The sequence below is a fragment of the Arachis hypogaea genome, chromosome 11 (assembly GCF_003086295.3).
Source record: "Arachis hypogaea cultivar Tifrunner chromosome 11, arahy.Tifrunner.gnm2.J5K5, whole genome shotgun sequence".
Classification (NCBI taxonomy): Eukaryota; Viridiplantae; Streptophyta; class Magnoliopsida; order Fabales; family Fabaceae; genus Arachis; species Arachis hypogaea.
The window spans coordinates 5,084,743-5,103,630 of record NC_092046.1 but is presented as its reverse complement, the minus strand read 5'-3'; the positions used below and the strand labels follow the sequence as shown (position 1 = coordinate 5,103,630).

The window sequence follows — 18,888 nt, the reverse complement described above, 5'->3', positions numbered from 1 at the left end:
AAGTGTATTGAGGCCAACTTGAAGACGGCCAGGTGCTTCACGGTGACGTTGTATGACCGTGATAACTCCGAGTTCACCGTAGCGGAGACCACTCCGACTGGTACTTTCTCATTGGGTACTTACCGAGTATCGCTTGCCTCCCGGACATGTGACTGTGGGTACTTTCAGGCGCTTCATTTCCCGTGTCAGCACGCACTTGCATGCTGTGCCTACGCACGTGTGAGCTGGAGCTCCTATGTTCATAGCGTCTATCAGATTAGCTCGGTGTTCAATGTCTATCGGATGGGATTCACACCTCCAATCCCGGAGGGCTTCTGGCCACCCTACGATGGGCCCACGGTGATTCCGGACCCAAACAGAAGGCGTGCGAGAGAGGGGAGGCCTAGATCCACAAGGATACGGACGAATATGGATGAGGCAGATCCAAACAGGCCAAAACGGTGTGGCCTTTGTCGCCAACCCGGACACACTATACGTAGATGCCCACAGGTAGTAGGATCGTCTCAGACAGGGCGAAATTAGTTTCCATGATGTTATTGTTAGTGTTATTTACATTTAAGTTGTCTTGTTAGATGCATTGCTTGACCACGAATGTAACTTGTTGAGATTAATGCATTGAACTTTGGTATTTGTGAGTAGTAATGAATATGTTGTCTTTCATTAGAAGTTATGCTACAGGACTCGTTGATCCTCATTTTAATAACTAAACGAAATCACTATACCTTATCATGTTTCATTTAATACAAATAGTCAACGTCCCCGAACACAAGTTACGAACAACATACATAAACAGAGCACTACATAACAAGAAAACTACACCTAACTATCATACATGACTGAAATAGAGGAAACAAAATACATGAAATGTGACTCATCTAAACAGATGCGAACCAGTACCACAGCGACGTGCTACCCGTGCCCTCTGACCTCGACGGACAAGCGGCTCCTTATCCTCTATCTCATCCTCCTCCTCCTGCGGAGCAGGCTGTACTGGTGGCGCAACACGCAACGGTGCTGCAGACGATCCTGCGATAGACTCTGATGCAGCGGTGAAGGCGGATGTAGGGGTACCTCCAAGACGAAACTGCTGACCAGCGGATGAGGATGGAGGCTCGTTCAGATCAACATCTAAGGGGGCCTGGATCCCTGAGGTCTGGCCAGCTCTGCGGGGGGTCACGTCACCCTGCATGATGGCGGTGATCTCATCTAGGAAGCGTGGACTCCCGAAGTCCCCAACAAACGAGTCTGACCCAACAAAGTCTGCCCACTGTGATCCTGATATGCGCCAAGGTGTACCACCCTGCTCAGCCTGATCATCCGCTGGCACACCAACGAAGTAATCTCCAAGCGGGCCTGATCCAGGTCCAGCGTCACCAGTGTCAGCCCCGTCACCGAGCCCTGTGCCATACCACTCACCTCCATGACCGCCATCGTGTGTACTAGTACCTCCATCGTGTGTGCCTCCTCCAACGTGGCCAGGCTGGTCGTCATCGTCGTCCCCATGGTCAGCACCACTCCTCGCCGTATGATCCGGCCACCTCCACTGACGCTGGCTCCTCCGTGTCCCTACACCCATCCTCCTCTCAACCCTGCGCCTGTCAGGCACGTCATCCGGAGGATCCATGTCAGGCACTCGCCCCGGACCCCGCTGTGAGGCCTCAACTGGTATAGGCCTCAACTGCTGACTCCACCACTGAAGGAACTGATGAGACGGTCCAGGGTCGGCAACAACGTCGAACCTCAATACACTGTCCTGACGAGCGTCCCAGTATGCATGCCACTTCGGCATGGAAGAGGGGAACCATCGATCGCCGCCTCTCCCGTCCTTGGACATCAGAAAGTCGATGTTCAAGGCGGGACGCGGAGGGGCCTGTACCCCCTCCAAACTGAGGAAGAACACGATCTATCTGATGCCACTCTATGACAGCAAAGTAGATCAGCGCGGTCACAGAGCGCCACACCGCCATGTGCCGAGGCTCCAAAACCTCCGGGTGCAACACCTGAAGTACGTCGGGGCTACTGTACGGCATCCATATAAACTGCAGAACAAACCCACCCTTATCAGGGCAACTGTACGACCCAAGTGTAAAATATTTAACTAAAAGAGCATCAGTTATTAATTAGCATACTAACCTCCCTGGACTGTAACCGGTCTATCCTAAGCCTCCACGTCCGCACTCTCGGACCCTTCTCGCTACCGGAAGGGTTGTAACCTGCCCATCTGCACCATACACATGAGTTACATATACTAATATCTGTGTTTACATTATGCAATAGAGTATTAACATACACGCAATTCTGTAAGTCATATTGAAAAAGAATAGGCCCAGTATAGTACCTCGACGCCAACGGCCAGCTGAACGTCTCATATCCTGCAGGCCTAAACTGAGGAAACTGCCAAAAGATCCAAGACTGCAGTAGCTGGAGCGGGCCCGCTAACTTCACAACATGTCTGTTTGCCACTCTGCACATGCACCGGTACAACCAGGCCAGTGCTGCCGAACCCCAGCTGTACGTACCCAGCTCCTCCAGCCTTGCTACATATGGAAGCCATCTAATGTGAATCCGGTTGCCAGACTTGTCCGCAAACAGCTGCGTGCCCAGCAACATCATGATGTACGCACGGACATATCGGCGAACAGTGTCATCATCTGCATCCTCAGGGCACTCACCAAAGGTCTCCTGAAACCAGCTGCAGTTCACTGCGTACTTCTGAACCTGACTGGGAGGAGGTATAACTCCTAGCAACTCCTGGAACCAGACCCAGGGTGGACGGCCGCCATCGATGTATATATGGAACTCTGACAGGCACCCGCTCACGTAACGGCCATCGACTGGCAAACCTAGCTGGTATGCCACGTCCTGGAGTGTGATCGTGCACTCTTCGAACGGCATATGAAACGTGTGCGTCTCGGGACGCCATCTCTCCACGAATGCACTGACGAGCGCCTCGTCTAGCCGGAACCACCGGTCGTTCAGCCTTGCAAGATGGTATAGCCCTGCCATCTGCAAGTATGGAACGTATCTGTCATCAAGACGCATGCCCTGCTGCCGCCTCATGCTCCTAATGCATCGCTCGGGCTGCGCATGAAAAGAACCGCATACTGAGATATATAACTACACAGGTTTTACAGTAAACCGGTTCACATAAACCGGTTTACAGTAAACCGGTTTACATAAACGGGTTTACATAAAATGGTTTCCATAAACCGGTTTACATTAACCATTTTGCTAAATTAAACAGCATAACATTACATGAAAGATAACTAACTGGAAAACAAACCCTAAACCACACAACTAAACCGCTAGCATATACCACAATTAACGAGAGCCATTAACAAGAAACAAATTCAATAAACCGGCTTACTTAAACCACCTAGCATTAAACAACTACCCTAAACCACATAAAAAAACCGCTTGCAAAAACCGCTAACAAAAACCGCTAACATAAACCACCAACATAAACCACTACCAAAAACCACTGACTTAAACCACTACCCTAAACCACCACCCTAAACCACTAACATAAACCACTAACTTATACCGCTAGCTTAAACCACTATCATAAACCACCTACATAATCCCCTCACCTAAACCACCTACATAAACCACTAACATAAAGTACCGTCTAACCAAGATACAAAACCACTAAGGCACAACTAACGCTTGAATCAAAAATATTTCCGTACTAACCTCGTCGTTGATGACCCCGGCTATATGAGCGACTCCGTCCAACCGATATAACCGTGCCGGATCGTCCCCCATCAGCAGAGTAGTCCGTTCAGGTCTTCCTCGGAGAGAATCTAGGTCGTTTTCTCTGAGATTTTGTGGGGTAGGAGGGAGGGATAATGGTTCGAATGAGGGTGATTCGAACTCCTTATATAGTCGAATCACACCTAATTCGAACCAGCCTGGTTCGAATTATGAAGGAGTGCACTAGGAGTAATTCGAACCGGCCTGGTTCGAATTACATGGAATCGAATACAAAGCATAATTCGAACCACCCTGGTTCGAATTATGTATGAGAGAAGTTCGAACCTTAGTGGTTCGAATTATGTATGGGAGAAGTTCGAACCTTGGTGGTTCGAATTATTCAAAAACGTAGAACACTAAATCGAACCATGTTGGTTCGAATTATGAAGGAGTGCAATTCGAACCAGTTATATTAAAATACACTTTGGCTCATTGCTGAAACGAAATTGAATTTGGCGCATTTTGGTTACAAGATTCTTGCTTTGGCTCAATATGGTTTTTTGCCCTTTTTTTCATCCAAAATACTTATGAAAATTAAGATTCCATGCGGTTTTCTTCCTCTATTGTTTTTCTTTCCCGTTGTGAAACAAAGCCTAAAGAAATGGCCGGAGACATGGCCATTATTCCCATTAACAGCATTTTTTTATAGTGGATGCCGCATTTGGCCTGTTTAGTAGAGATTTTAAAAAAATATATATATTTTAAAAATGAATAAAACAAAAGAACTCCACTAAGTGATGGTGTGTGATGAAATTGAAGTTGACTAGAGTTAGTGAGTTTATTATTAAGATCCCGAGGTTATAACTTGATATTGCAAATAAAAGCCAAAGAGAAAAGACAATAATGTGGGGACCAAAGAACACTTTCACTGGGAAAATGCTCTTTGTTGCATCGTCTTGTTTTCAACTTGATGTTATCCTAATAAGTAACAAGCCTTTGATTTTTTGCCATTGGAATTGGAATAACACCAACTTCTAGTACCAATTGTCATTTTTTTCTTTCTTTCATCCTTTTGGTTACATATGGGATTTGATTCGAATCAAGAACATTATATTAGCTAGGGTGAGAATACTCGAAAAAGAAAATTAAGCGCGGTGATTGGTAGAGTGAAAAGATTAAACTATTAAAGATTAATTAATTAATGTTGGATTTATAATTTTTATTGTAGGATTTCTTGCAATATACATAATTATAGGACAATTGCATCCGAAATGTGTTTGAGATATGAAAAAAGTTATTTTGAAATATGTGTATTAAAATTGTATTTGAGGCTATTTAACTTTAAAAGTTAGCTCATTAAATAAAAGATGTATCACATTTATAAATTTTTTAAAAATTTTATTCTTAAAAGATGTAAAACTTGTAAATTGTAATACTATCTATTCTACTATATTATATAAATTGTCCCCAATCTTATATCAAATGCTAAGACTCTTAAATGATTATAATCATTTAAGACTCATATATTATTACCGTTAAATTTTCATAATTACATATAATAATAATGATGATGTCTTGATGGAAGCATAACGGAGGCTCATTTTTTTTTTATATTAGGTAATTGTTGGTGTAATATCTCGTTATTGAATGTTATGGTGTTTTATAAGGTTTTGAGAGTAAACAATTCGGAGGAGACGGATTACTTTAGGCAAATTTTTTTTTAAATATAAAAACACAATACAAAAAATGTGTATTGCCACGTGTTGACCATGCAATCATTTTATGAGAGGCGGATTATCAGAAACAATACAAGAGAGACGAATTCTTGTTCCATCAGAATGCGTCCCCAATTTTTTGTTAAATACCATTTATAGATATTTTCAAGTAAAACTCCATCTTTTAAACAATAATAAAATAAAAAATTCCGCATATCGAACACGTTTTTATCAGTGTTTGATTTAAAAGCTTTTTCCCACCTTGTCTCTCTATCAATTCAATAATATTATATACAAAATTTTTGTTTATATTTTTTATATATATCTTTGAACTTTTGTATTAAAAATAATTAATAAAAAATAAAAAAATTTATGTTTTATACTATAAAGAAAAAAAAATATACAACAGAAATATGTCTTATCAATTTGTGTTACCATTATTTTTCTTTCTTTTCCTATAATTTTGCAAGAATCTCAGCACCAAATTCAGCTAAAGTAAAGGTAAAAAGGGAAGGAAACTTGGGTGCGCTATGTGCCTATGTGATAGGGACACAACAATAATGACATAATAAAAACAAGAAGAGGATATGGAATTTAAATCTTTTTACACTTTACTAACAATAATGATAATAATAATAATAATAATACAATAATATGCTGAATTACTTATTTTTACAATTTTTTGAATCTGCAAAGTTGTGAGTGGATCATGGATCCTCAACTAGAAGTTGATGAATCACTTCATTTAACAACTGATCAAAAATATGAGACGCAAAATCAGCACTAATGCTTCCTAAATCACCATCTTGTTTATTATTATTCATCCACGCTAGTTCATCCTCCTTAGCTAGCATGCAAATTTCATCCCATTTTTTCACATGCTTCTCTTTTTTCTTTGATCCTTCTTCACATTTGTTGCTCTCAATTGCTGTAGATTTTCCCTCTTCAGCCATCAAATTTCCATCAGAACGCCAAAGAATTTTCTGATCATTCTCATCAAGCTCTGGTGACAATTTTCTTCTTGAATTGGAATTGGCTGCAAAAAGTCACAATCAATTATTTGAGAACACAAAAGTTGAACTAAAGAGATTAAAATGAAACAAACCTGTTCCACAAGCTTCCCTCTTCTGAAAATCAAGAACAGAAACTGGGCTTGTATCTTCTGAAGGCTTGGATTCAAATTCACACTTTGAATTACTCCTCTTCCTCCCCCTTCTCCTCTTCATCCTCACACCATCATCCATAAGGATCCTAGGCTGTGACAGTTTCCTTGCTTCAGAATCAAAACACTTCTTGTTCTTGTTCTTCTTCCTACTCTTCTCATAATAACAAGTGTTGGTAATCTCTTGAAGCTTTCCATTAGCAACACTTTTGCTACTCTTCACATTTTCTCTCTTCTTTTCCTTCAACTCTTCACCACCATAACCCATTTCCCTTTTCTTCCCAATGGACTTATCATTCTTCTTCTTCTCAAAGCTAAGAACAAAGAAGTTTTCATTTTCAAGTAAGAGGAAAGTTGGCACCTCCCTGAATGACAATGTTGATTTTACCCTCTTATGCAAACCATCCATTCTATTACACTCCCCTAAGCAATCCACCGAATTCATCGATTTGCTTCGCAAAAGCGATGAATTCGAAGGAATGTCCACCATTGAATCCAAACCCATCAACCTTGCAACTATTCCTGGAGTTGTGGTAGTAGTAGTAGCTGTTGTAGTACCAGATGAACTAACACTACTAGTGGTGGCTTTAGCATGGTGCTTTTTGGCATTAAAGTTTTGATCTTTGGTACTACCCAGAATTGAATTTGAATCAAAGTCTCTAATTTGATCTGATGGGTGTGTTGGGAGGCCACCAGAACAGAGAATCCTGCGGAGGATTGCATTGAAGCACCCTGAAGTGCCATTTTTGGAGTTGTTGCACATAGCTGGAGGTGGGTCAAATTTTGAGGAAGATGACGATGATGAATAAGAAGAGTTTGATGAGATCTTCATGTTTTTTGAATGATATAAGAATGATGAAAAAGAAAAAGAAGATTGTGTTAAAGGTGAATTTGGGGTGTGTCTTTTGTTTTAAGGAAACTCAAACTTGTATTCTCAGTTCAATGATAATAAAGGCATAGTATAGTTTAATAAATAAAAAATAAATAAAGAAGAGACAATGAGACATGCAAATGGGAATAGTCAAAAGTGAGATTTGAATTTTGCTAATAATGCATGATATCATAAAGAAAAGGGTGGCGGGCTTTGCATTTGAATGCAATGTAGACTGAGTCTAAAGGATAGAGGAAAGAAGTTTGATTTGATGGGGTCTTTTTCTTTTTGAACATGGACATGTAATAGTAGTAGTAGTAGTAGTATCAGTTTTCAGAGTTGAAGTTCAGTGGTTTGTCTCCACGCGCCTTGTAAAGTCATTTTTTGTGGTAAGTTTTGTCCTTTTGCTTCCTTGTTTTGTGCAAACAGGAGCACGCTCTCGGGGCGCGTTAAGGATCTTCCTTTGCAAGTATTTGTAGTGCTATTGTGCTACTCTTAACTCTTAAGTTCATCATAGGTTACAAAAGGAAAACAAGTCTACAACTTGAACCACTTAATGGAAACACGCAAGTTAAGCCCCAAATGCTCATTCAGATCAGTTCCTTATTTGAATTTTTTTTTCAAGGTAATCAATATAGGTTGCTCGAGTTACTCGTTTGTTTAAGTAAGTATTAAAAGTTTGAATTTTATTTTATATACGTAATAATTTATAAATTATATTATGTGTACATTAAATTAGTTATTAAAATTAGTCATTAATATAAAATATATGTTAAAATATAAATACACATTAAAAATAAATTAAATTACATATATATTTATACATAAATACATTGATAATTAATTTTAGTGACTAATTTTAGTATACAAATAGTATTTTTTATAATTTATTGACGAACAGTAAATCTTTAAATGAAATTTAGATTCATAACAAATTATTTTTTGACCTGTCAAACTGATAGATAATATGAGTAATAAAAAAATTTAAAATTTTAATTGCACGATAAATATATATTTTGAGACTAAAAAATTATATATTAGTCTTTGACTCTCTTTTCGTCGAATTACTCTTCACATTGTGAAAAACCTCGTACATCTCTTTTATATTGATTAGAAGAAATAACGTCGTTTTAGTTTTAAGGTTAAAAATTTGGTAAAACTGTAAAACAATATTATTTAACTATGATAAAATAGTCAATCTTTGAAATTATTTTTTATGTAAGTAGCCAATCTCAAATTAAAATTGTGATAGTAATGTCTCTTATTATTGTATTTTAAAATATTATTTATACACTAAGCAGCTACTAAAATAAGTTATTAATGTATTTTTTATAAATATATATGTAGTTTAATTTATTTTTAACATATATTTATATTTTAATATATATTTTATATTGATGACTGATTTTGATAGATAATTTTAATATACATTTATTTCTATCACTAAATTAAAAAATCATGTGTTAAGAAGAAAAAAAATGAAAATAAAATTGACTGTCCAAGTTTTCATTGGATATGGTGCAAAACATGAGAGTGACTTAATGGAATTTTTTCTAAAATAAAATAAAATAAAATATTATTTTTCAAAACAAAATAATACAACATTAATTATAAAAGTATATTTTTTTAGGTATGGGAGAATCGAGATATCTGAGTTAATTATGGTACAATTCTCACGTTGGCCCAAAATTGAAGAGTCTAATTAATTTCCTGAGCGATTACTGCAATACCCTGGAAGGTTCATCATGCAATATATATTACTATTTATATATAGAAGTCTTAAGAAGCCTAAATTTTAGTTACATACATGAGATATTTTTAATTAATCCGATTAGTTTTATAGATTTGTTTTTCAATTAAAATGAGTGTAAAGATATACTTATATGTTGAATTATTGAAAATGTGTCAGGAAGATGAAGATTCGGAGCTGAATAGTCTAAGCCCAATGCAGGAACTGATTTGAGTGTCATTTGTCGGTTTGTGTTGAATGTGAGACATTGCAGAATATGTTTGTTGGAGTCAGATCCTTATAACTGCTTATGTCAGTGCCAATGGCATCACAAATTCCTTTCTTGTGTTTTTTTTTTTTCCCTAAAAAAATGATGCGGTAATTGAATTATGTCATCCGTATTAATATGTTTCTGTTTACTCATCATTTATTTTATTGCTTATTAAATAGAATGTTAAATTTATATTATATCGGTATTATAACAATATATCTTAAAAGAAATAAATCTAATGGCAAGTCAAAATAATTTTTAGAAATTTTTTTATAAGTGCAAAGCTATCACATCATTTTCCAATATACTAAAAAAGGTTTACATATGAATTTTCTATAGTGCATAACGCAGTATCTCACATATAAATAGGTTAAATTAAAGATGCAATTCAACAATATTGGACAAAAAATATATAAGGGAATAAAATGTAATTTTTTATTATATATTTTTGTTTAGTTGATTTTTAGCAAATCGATGGTGGTTCGATTTTAATGATTTGAGAGCGAAATTAACTCCTCTTTTATGGGTATCAGTTTTCTAACAGTGCATCAAAGATCTTCGAATTAGACGAGATTTAAAGAAAAGATCGAAAAGACATAAATAAAGGCTTTGAAAATAAAATTGACTAGAATTAAAATGGTTTGCATTGAATTTAAACAAAGCAATAAAATGCCTTCGATCGAATCAAAGGACTTTTGACATGAAATTAAAGGGTTTCGAAACATAAAATTAAGTAAGTAAAGTAAATGTTGCTTGAAAGATAAATTTATATGAAAGATAAAGTTTGCAGAAAGATAAATGAAAAATAAAGACATGTGGAAGAAACCCTACAGAAAATTAACTCAAAGTAGACTCAGAAAGTTCTCTGGGATGTGAGTGTGCATGAGTAATTTCTAAAATAAAGTTCCAACCCTTGTATTTTCGAGCCCTCTCTTATGTATAACCATTTCCCAACCAATCGATTTGAAGTGTAACTTCCACGTGTGTGAAAAACGTGAGCAACTATTTCCACTCTTTTGCTTGATCTTGTAACGGCTGAAAAATAACTTTTGAATCTCAAGATCGTTGATTCACTTCTTCAAATAGCTCTTTGACTTATTAAGCTAATCAAACTCTTAGTCGATAACCATAAATACAAGATCTTTTCGATATCAACTCCCTTATGAAAACTCACTCACTACTCTTTGAGTAACTTTTTTTTTCGAAATTAATTATTGCTGACCAACAATTTTATAGTAGAACTAAAACAAAATATAAAAAAAAATATTAAATAGTTTACAATCATATTTTATACCTCAATTGAAAAAATAAATTGAGGATTCATTCTTAAAATACATGTATTTCGTTATTATTATTGTTGTTGTTAGTGGATTAACGTATCTGTTAACGTATTTCAATTGTTTTTCTTTTCAGTTATTGTTGAATGTGTTGGTTAGACTTGGGACTTGGGAGAATACAATTGCTTTCCGTTCTTGTTTTTTTTTTTTTTTTTTCCATACACCCAATGGGTGTGTTTTTTTTTTGGGTTGAGTCTAACACCAAAATGTTCCTTTTTCCAGTCGGTAAATGCAATCTTTTATCTGTGGCCTAACCAGCTGTTGTTACATATTTGGGTCATCCTAACCATCTATGCTATTCTTCTTTTGGACAAGCGTAATATAACCAGATATGTTTTAATGTAACTAATCGCTTTATGGGCTTAAATGGGCCCTTCAAGGCCCGAGTACACTTCTGTTCTGAGAACACCTATTTCAAATTTAGGAAAAAAATCAAGACCAAAAAAAAAAAATTTAGGAAAAAAAATCCTCTAGAAGAGTTATCTTATCCCCACTTAATTTGCACCGAGTGCTTGTTTTAACGCTATTAAATCGATAAAAAAAAAATTTATTTTTTAGTGTAGTAAATTTTTAATAATAAAAATAAAAATATTAGAAAAATAAAAAAATATCCTTTTAAAAAATTATAATTTACATATTTTAAAAAAAAAAATTTTTAAACAAATATATATTTCACATAATAAATAAAAAAATATTTTTATTTTATTTTATCTAAATAAAATTGATAAATAAAAAAAATTTATATAAAATATATAAACATAAAATTACTTTTATTTTTATAAATTTTTTTAAAAAAAATATTTTATAAAAATACATCTAAACAAGTTCTTAATCTTTTGTTGTTTCTTCTTTTTAGATTTAAGATTCCGTTTCAATACTAAAATATATATATTAAAAAAAATTCTCATTAGGGAGGGAGTTTGACAGAATATTGCGCTACTCCATGGTTTTTATTACAAGACAGGGCGGCTCTAAACTGTAATCCTTGTTTCATTGAAATTGTTCCTTTATTTTTATTATTATTATTAATTTTTTATATTCCATAATTATTGTTTATCAATTTTAATCTTGTTTTTTTATACCATTTTCTTTTAAAGTTGAAAGTTTTTAATTCATTTGGTATCCTAATTTTTTTCTTTTACCAATAAGGAAATTAGTATAATGGTCAAATTGCATTGGTGTCTCAAATATAGCTTTTATTCTACTCTTATAAAAAGAAATTAGATGATGAAGCCTAAGTATTTGAAATTAATAATAATAATAGAAAAGAAGAAGAAGAATCATCACCACATTCTTGATAAGAAAGGAAAGTTTTTATTTTCTCATTAGCTTTAGACACTATGTTTAGGTACTTAATTATTTTGTAATATTTTAAAAATTAAAGTTAAAATTATAAGTACTTATTTTGTATTTTTTTAAAAAAAAAAATCAAAGTTGAAAACTATAACTAAAAGAAGTTAAAAATTGAAAAAAAAATATTAAAACCCCTAATTGAAGACAAAATTGGTTTGCCTTCGTATCCATTAATGTTGATTTTGAATACAAATACTTTTTTGTTGAAGGTCGTTCGAATTTTTTTTTCTAAAAACATAACAAAACTTACTTTAACGTTGAATAACTTCACTTGTTTCTTTTCTAAGTGTTAACAAAGTTTGTAACAAGAAATATAAGAAATATTCTTAATATGATAACTTTTTGACATTATTATTACTAAAGGCTTTTTTTTAAGTATTTGTTTTTTTTTTTCTCTATCAAGATTTAACCTTTTAAGAGATATTACTTATTCTACGCCCAATTTGCAAGCATTATATATGGTTCACACTTCACAGTGACGGTGCTCGATGAGGTATTGCCTTAATTATTTGTATTTATTATTGTTATTATTACTGATCAACTTATTAATGCTTTTATTTCTTTAGACATTTTTTTATAATAAACAAGGATGTACACAATTATTGAAGAAGGCAATACAGACATATCAACTGTTCAATTCAGTGTTATCTCTTAATATATAACCAATTCTAGTAATACTTTCATAATGATATGTAATAATAACATCAACCATATCCATTGTCCCTTTGAAAATTTGAGTAAAAACCATTTGTCAAAGTTATTTTGTAAAGGAAAGTTCAGATGAATTTGACAGCAATTGATTTATAAAGGAATTTGCGCACAATTATTTTCATATGAAATTGATAGTTAATAATTATTAGATGATAATTTAATTTGGTTATCCACGGTATTCGCCAATTCGACAGATCAAGGACTAATCCGTCACGAATCAAAACTTCATTTAAGAGTCTGTTGCGTTGACCAATGAATTGCTGCATGCACAAGACGGAATTCAAATTCCCAATACTTACTTAAGCGGACAGGTGAGCTGACCACTAAAAAACAAAAATAAAACAAAGATGGAAGATATTTTTATAAACGGTGATAAAGACACCGAAAAAGTTTTCATTCCATATATATCTATTGTGATTCCTAATCCTAACTATAATATACTTTTAGATGAATAAATTTTTTTTTATTATTATTTTAACTTTTATTGATTAGACATTAACTTTTAGATATTTGTCGGTGAAAAGTGAATAACTAATTTAACGAGTTAATACTTAATTTGATTTCTGAAATTTGAAGTTGGATTCAATTTGACCCTTAAAATTTTAATGGACTCAAATTGGATTTCGAAATTTATAATCGTAACTCACATTAAATCCTTTGAGCTAATCTCCGTTAACAAATATTGATTTGCTACATTAACTTATTGTGATTTGGATTTCTCACCTTGGTTCTATGTGAGCAAGATTTAGAGTTCCAAAACCTTGATTATTGCTTTCAAAGTCGCAAAATTTTTAAATTGAATTTGTTATTATCGTTTTCACGAAGATGTTGTGAAACCAATCAAACTTTTAGGAGGTCTTAGTTACATGAAATTTAAGTGAGGAGTCTAAATTTTAATAAATTAACGTGCAAAATCAACACGCCATCTATGAAAATCAGCTCAGAAACTAACGTAAGTTATTATTATAAATTCTGGGAGCTGAATTGAGTCAATTGTAATTTTAAGGGTCAATTTGAGTCTGATTTCAAATTTCAGAGGTCAAATTAAATATCAACTCCTAATTTAACACCTAATTTCATTAGAGTTTACCTTTTTATTATAGAAAGTTGGATATGAAATCTTTTACATATATATACTTTACCTGTAAGAATCGAAACTTGGATATAATGTTTAAGCAATTCAAACAACTTAACTATTCGAGTTTCATATATAGTTATATGAGCAAATGTCTATTTCGAAATAAGCATTTTACATATTTTACTTTAGTTCTCTAAATAATAATACATGAATAATGATTCAAAAGTTTGCAAAAGATAATCCTAATTATTTCTTTTGGTGTAGCCCCTATCACTTTAGGACTTTTTGGAGTCCCTTTCTGAAATTTTAAAATAAACTCAGAAATATGTTAATTCTAGACAACAAAATGTAATTCGAAAGACTAAGATAAATATATCGGTGAATATTACTTTAAAATAAACTAGTTCTTAACATGTGTGACACAAATAAAAATGATTTAAAACAAGCTAATAATAAGGAGCATTTATGAGATAATAATAGTCTTAAAGTTACAAAACGGATTTTGTTTATAGTGGAATGCGTCAATTAGAAAAAGAAAAAGAAAGAGAGAGAAGAAACAATGAAACATGATCATTTAGACTTGTCCGAAGAATGTTGAGGGTCTGTTTGGTAGAACACAATGTCCCCAAAGTCACTGACGAAGTGATCATGCTTTACACTGTGCAGCAAATACTTTATTAGATGCAATGGGATTGGACCTGATTTCTCTGGCTCCCTATAATATTCTCCAAGAACTCCCTTTGCTGATTCTGTCTGAAACTCACACAAACCAAATCATTCATACTTTTTATTAATCAATTCATTATGACCTTTCAGGTTCTTCTTTATTTGTAATAACATGTTTCAATGAAATTAAGAGAACATGTCCTTTTCAGTTTCTCTCATCATATGTTGGAAGGATAAAGTATATATTTTTTTTTAAATTTGTAAAATTTTAAAAATATTTTTAAATTTTCTTTTGTTTTAATTTTGTTCCAAAATTTTTTTATTTGTATTAAATATATTATTGACGGCTAATTTTTAAAAAAATCTAAACATTATTATTAAATTAGTCCTAAATTTTTTGAAAATTTAACTATCAGGAATATATTTGATGCAAATAAAATTTTTTTGAGATAAAATTAAAATAAAATAAATTTTAAGAATATTTTTTAAACTTTTAACAAACTTCAAAGACAAAAAATATACTTTACTCTTATTCAAAAAATAAACCACTATTTCACAATTCTAACATCTTCAATCGGTCATCACTATTTAAGTAAGGAGTTTAAATAATTCTTGCTATTGGTTTGAGTGGCCTCTAACATATCACCAGATCATTGTTTATAATAATCATTTAGATTAATTATTAAATGATTGGAGATTAATTAGATTTTTTAAATTATAAAATAACGCTTTGTATTTGGGACAAATATAGTGAACAAAAAGAAAAAAGAAGCTTTACTCAGAAATGAAATTAATGAGAAAAGTAGTACCGCTTCAACTAAATGGTAATGGGGAATTTGAGGGAAAAGATGATGGATGACATGGGTGCCAATGTCATGGTGAATTTTATTAACCCAACCATAGTCTCGATCCACAGTTGTAAGACCACCCCTTAGGTAATCCCATTCCTGTCAAATTTCATAACCAAAACTATTAATTAATAATAATAATAATAATATGTTATTCATAATTAAAAAGATTTTATGTATTAAGAAATATAGCCTTGGAACAACAGTGTTTGTGCACCAGCAGAAAAATTAATATTTAGAAATTCATCCAGATAAGTCTTAATTATTCACCTAATTTTTAAATAAAAAGATTAATTTTTTTAATTTTTGATGTTTTAAAAAAATAATATATATTTAAAATTTTACTCATTAAGCAGAATAAACTTGTTCACTATACCTTGCCACGGTACCATGGTAATTTCTGCTTGTAACCATGGTGATGCAAATATGTGACGAAGTCCAACCACATTACGAAGATCTAAATAAAAAAAAAATTGTAAATAACTATTAAGTATTAAACACATGTCTTAAGTCTTAACCAATAATAAAAGATCGAATAAATTACCATTTGTACCCATAAAAAATACAGATACCGACAAATGTATCTATATAAGAATAAAACGATACTACAGAAGATGGTTTTCGTGTGCCAAAAATATCCAGACATTGGTTACACAATTAGTCTGTTAAAGTATTCTTGGCACACGAAAACTATATTTCGTAGGTACAATTATCGTTTTATTCTTATATGGATATATTTATCAGCGTTTGTATCTTTCATAGATACAAATAATAATTTATTCATAAAAGATTAATTACCGAATAAGGGACTCCATAGAGCTTGAGAATCAAAATTGGACCCATTGCGAAGGACAAATAAATAAGCAAAGAGAACATGGCAATCCAACAGAGAGTTGATGTTAATACATCTTTTCTCTCATCAGGGGAGAACAATTTGCTGTAGGGATTAAAGTGAGACCCTTCTTTTCCAGGGCTTCTTTTCCACTAAAAAAATTAAAAATCAAATATTAATAAATAAAGTGTGACAGAATTAGATTCTATAGGCTCAATTGAGTGATGTCTTTTTGAAAAGAAAACTCACCAAATAAAAGGGGTATGCAAAGATTGGAAAAGGCAATGTGAATCTTAGGATTCTTGTTGTGTTATCTAGATTCTTGTAAATCTTCTCTGTCAGCTGAGAAAAAAACACAAAAATTATAAGGTGAAAAAAAAAAAGCACAATCTTTAATGTTTAATTTAGAAAAAAAAAATTTAAGTACTTAAATATACTGATATTCTAATAATTTTAATTATTGATGTTATTAATTGAATTCAATTGTCAAACTATTAAAGTATCAGAATTTCTAAAACACTTGAAAAATATTTTAATTTACATTTGTGTACAAATTAAATTAAGGACAATAATGTTAGAACAACCACATACAGGAACCCATGATTCATCATGCTCAACGTGTCCATGGTTTTGATGGTGAGTTCTATGACTAATTCTCCTGAAAAAAAAAAGAAAGAAAAAAAAAATTTAGATAACCATTTGGTAAATTTAAAAGAAGAAAAAAGAAAGTGCTTTTAAGGACAATAATGAAGAATAAAAGCTGCAATAATAAGAACCAACCATCCATGGTATGGTACAAGGATGAATGAGTGTAAGATATGGCCCACAATGCTATTCAGCTTAGGACTCTCTGAAAAGCTTCCATGGCCACTGTCCAATGCAGACAAAAAAAAAAAAATGTATTAGGCAAAATGTGCATATAGTCATATAGTTAGTTACTGAAAATAATTTCTATTTAAAAATAACAATAAATTCGATTAAAATAATATTGTCTAAACATATTATTATTATTATTTAATATTTAATATACTATTTTGACACAGAAATTGTAACTAAGATTTCTTAGCATTTATCAATCATGTCCAAAAACAAATACTACTCAAAATATTATATTAATATTCTTCCTCTTATCAAATTAAAGTAATAAATTTTTAATATATTAGATTATTTAAAATTATAAATTATAAGAGTAAAAAAAATAATGTACAATGCACAATCCTCTATTAATTTAATGAAAATCTTCACTTTTCACAAGATTCTTTTCCTCACCAAAAAAAAAAAAAATTTCTTTCGCCGTTTGATTTATACTTTTACTAAAATTGCAAATTAATCCTTACTGTTAAACACGTGCAATTCACATGTTTAAAATAGCGAATATACTGAGAAATATTCTGTTAAATCAAACGGTATTTGAATGGTAGGGATCCAATTACAAATTTTATTTTTTTCAAGGACCCAATTACAAATTTTTAAACTATAGGGATCAATTTACAATTTCACTGAAAGTGTAGGGACTAACTGTGTAATTTAACCTTCAAAATATTGTATCGATATTCTTTACTTTCTCTCATAACTTAAAATAATTTTTAAATAAGTGATTTTATGAAAAAAAATAATTATTATTTTATTTAAAATTAGAAATATTTTGAAGAAAAAAGAGAATAATTGTGACTCACCAATCATGTCCAAGAACAAAAAGAGCCCAGAACATTGTACCCTGAGCAAGCCAATAGAATGGCCAGAAGAACCAGCTACTGAAAGCAATTGCAAGAGCCATAAATGCAGTGACTATAAGAACATCTCTAAGGACATATCTTAATGACCGCCACGTGTCCTTCTTCCAACAATGCTTTGGAATTGCTCTTCTTATCTCTGCAATCTTGAAGGGTGGAGGTGCACTTGGATCAAAATCATCATCACAAGAACCATTATTGTCATTATTAACAACATGAACATGTGTTTTTTCATGATGATGATGATGTTCTACTTGTTCCAAGGCAACCATGTTTGGTTCTTCCAATTCTTTCTTTCTCTCCTTCAAGTTAGTGTGTGGGAGAGAAAATGTTAGAGAATGAGGGTTATGTGGTGGTGAATGGGGAGGGTTTTTAGCATATGAGATGCGTATAAAGCTAAGATGGTTGTTGAATGAATTTTCCAAATTCCACATGGGATTCACACACACATATATAACACTATAAAAGTGCATAGGGCTACTATTTCTACACTTCTAAAGACAATTGGAATTTTAATTATTAATGTCTTTTATTTTGAAATTTTTAAATTATCCTTGATTATGTATTTTTTAATTCTTTTCATCATTATTTTATATTATATTATGGATCTAACTAACTTTTGGTGACTTGTGCTAGGAATAGTTCGATAGAATTTAAGTGGATCTAACTAATTTGTATATTAAGAACACATTTTAAGAGTACAATAATAAAAATTTTTAAAATTTTAAATGTATTTATTGTAGTGACAATGTAAAAAAGAGAGTCATTATAATAATAAAAAATATTCGTTACGACTTTTAGAATTATCGTCAAAATTGCTATAAAAATTTGATGATAATTTTTCAATTTTTTTATTGGATGAAAACATACACTAAATTTTTTAATTACC

At 32.4% G+C, this 18,888-nt stretch overlaps 3 protein-coding genes across 3 annotated transcripts; all 3 read right to left on the bottom strand.

Annotated features, from left to right (window-relative positions):
- Nucleotides 1–1,658: 1,658 nt before the first annotated feature.
- Nucleotides 1,659–2,783, bottom strand: LOC112720858 (protein MAIN-LIKE 1-like). Its single transcript, XM_072205831.1, has 4 exons — nucleotides 2,764–2,783; nucleotides 2,339–2,722; nucleotides 2,134–2,221; nucleotides 1,659–2,039 (listed from the first exon to the last, which is right to left on the bottom strand). The coding sequence occupies exons 1-4, from the start codon at nucleotides 2,781–2,783 to the stop codon at nucleotides 1,659–1,661; spliced, it is 873 nt and encodes a 290-aa protein (XP_072061932.1).
- A 3,213-nt stretch (nucleotides 2,784–5,996) lies between these two features.
- Nucleotides 5,997–7,618, bottom strand: LOC112720002 (uncharacterized). The gene is made up of 2 exons (XM_025770784.3): nucleotides 6,514–7,618; nucleotides 5,997–6,444 (listed from the first exon to the last, which is right to left on the bottom strand). Exons 1-2 carry the CDS (start codon nucleotides 7,400–7,402, stop codon nucleotides 6,116–6,118), a joined length of 1,218 nt encoding a protein of 405 aa, XP_025626569.1. The 5' UTR covers nucleotides 7,403–7,618; the 3' UTR covers nucleotides 5,997–6,115.
- Nucleotides 7,619–14,352: 6,734 nt separating this feature from the next.
- LOC112720001 (omega-3 fatty acid desaturase, endoplasmic reticulum) lies at nucleotides 14,353–18,452 on the bottom strand. Its single transcript, XM_025770783.3, has 8 exons — nucleotides 17,943–18,452; nucleotides 17,047–17,136; nucleotides 16,858–16,924; nucleotides 16,516–16,608; nucleotides 16,233–16,418; nucleotides 15,811–15,891; nucleotides 15,396–15,533; nucleotides 14,353–14,673 (listed from the first exon to the last, which is right to left on the bottom strand). The coding sequence occupies exons 1-8, from the start codon at nucleotides 18,431–18,433 to the stop codon at nucleotides 14,491–14,493; spliced, it is 1,329 nt and encodes a 442-aa protein (XP_025626568.1). The 5' UTR covers nucleotides 18,434–18,452; the 3' UTR covers nucleotides 14,353–14,490.
- Nucleotides 18,453–18,888: the final 436 nt, after the last annotated feature.

What these genes read in the sequence shown, in the direction of transcription:
- LOC112720858 (XM_072205831.1), bottom strand. Translation starts at nt 2,783, where the DNA reads ATGGCGGCCGTCCACCCTGG. An exon ending in ATGGCGGCCGTCCACCCTGG is followed by an intron (nt 2,723 to 2,763) that starts GTCTGGTTCCAG and finishes ACCTCCTCCCAG; the next exon opens with TCAGGTTCAGAAGTACGCAG. An exon ending in ACCGGTTACAGTCCAGGGAG is followed by an intron (nt 2,040 to 2,133) that starts GTTAGTATGCTA and finishes TTTGTTCTGCAG; the next exon opens with TTTATATGGATGCCGTACAG.
- LOC112720002 (XM_025770784.3), bottom strand. Translation starts at nt 7,402, where the DNA reads ATGAAGATCTCATCAAACTCTTCTTATTCATCATCGTCATCTTCCTCA. An exon ending in GAGGGAAGCTTGTGGAACAG is followed by an intron (nt 6,445 to 6,513) that starts GTTTGTTTCATT and finishes GACTTTTTGCAG; the next exon opens with CCAATTCCAATTCAAGAAGA.
- LOC112720001 (XM_025770783.3), bottom strand. Translation starts at nt 18,433, where the DNA reads ATGTGGAATTTGGAAAATTCATTCAACAACCATCTTAGCTTTATACGC. An exon ending in TTTGTTCTTGGACATGATTG is followed by an intron (nt 17,137 to 17,942) that starts GTGAGTCACAAT and finishes TGCATTGGACAG; the next exon opens with TGGCCATGGAAGCTTTTCAG. An exon ending in ATTACCATTTAGTTGAAGCG is followed by an intron (nt 14,674 to 15,395) that starts GTACTACTTTTC and finishes TGTGAGTTTCAG; the next exon opens with ACAGAATCAGCAAAGGGAGT.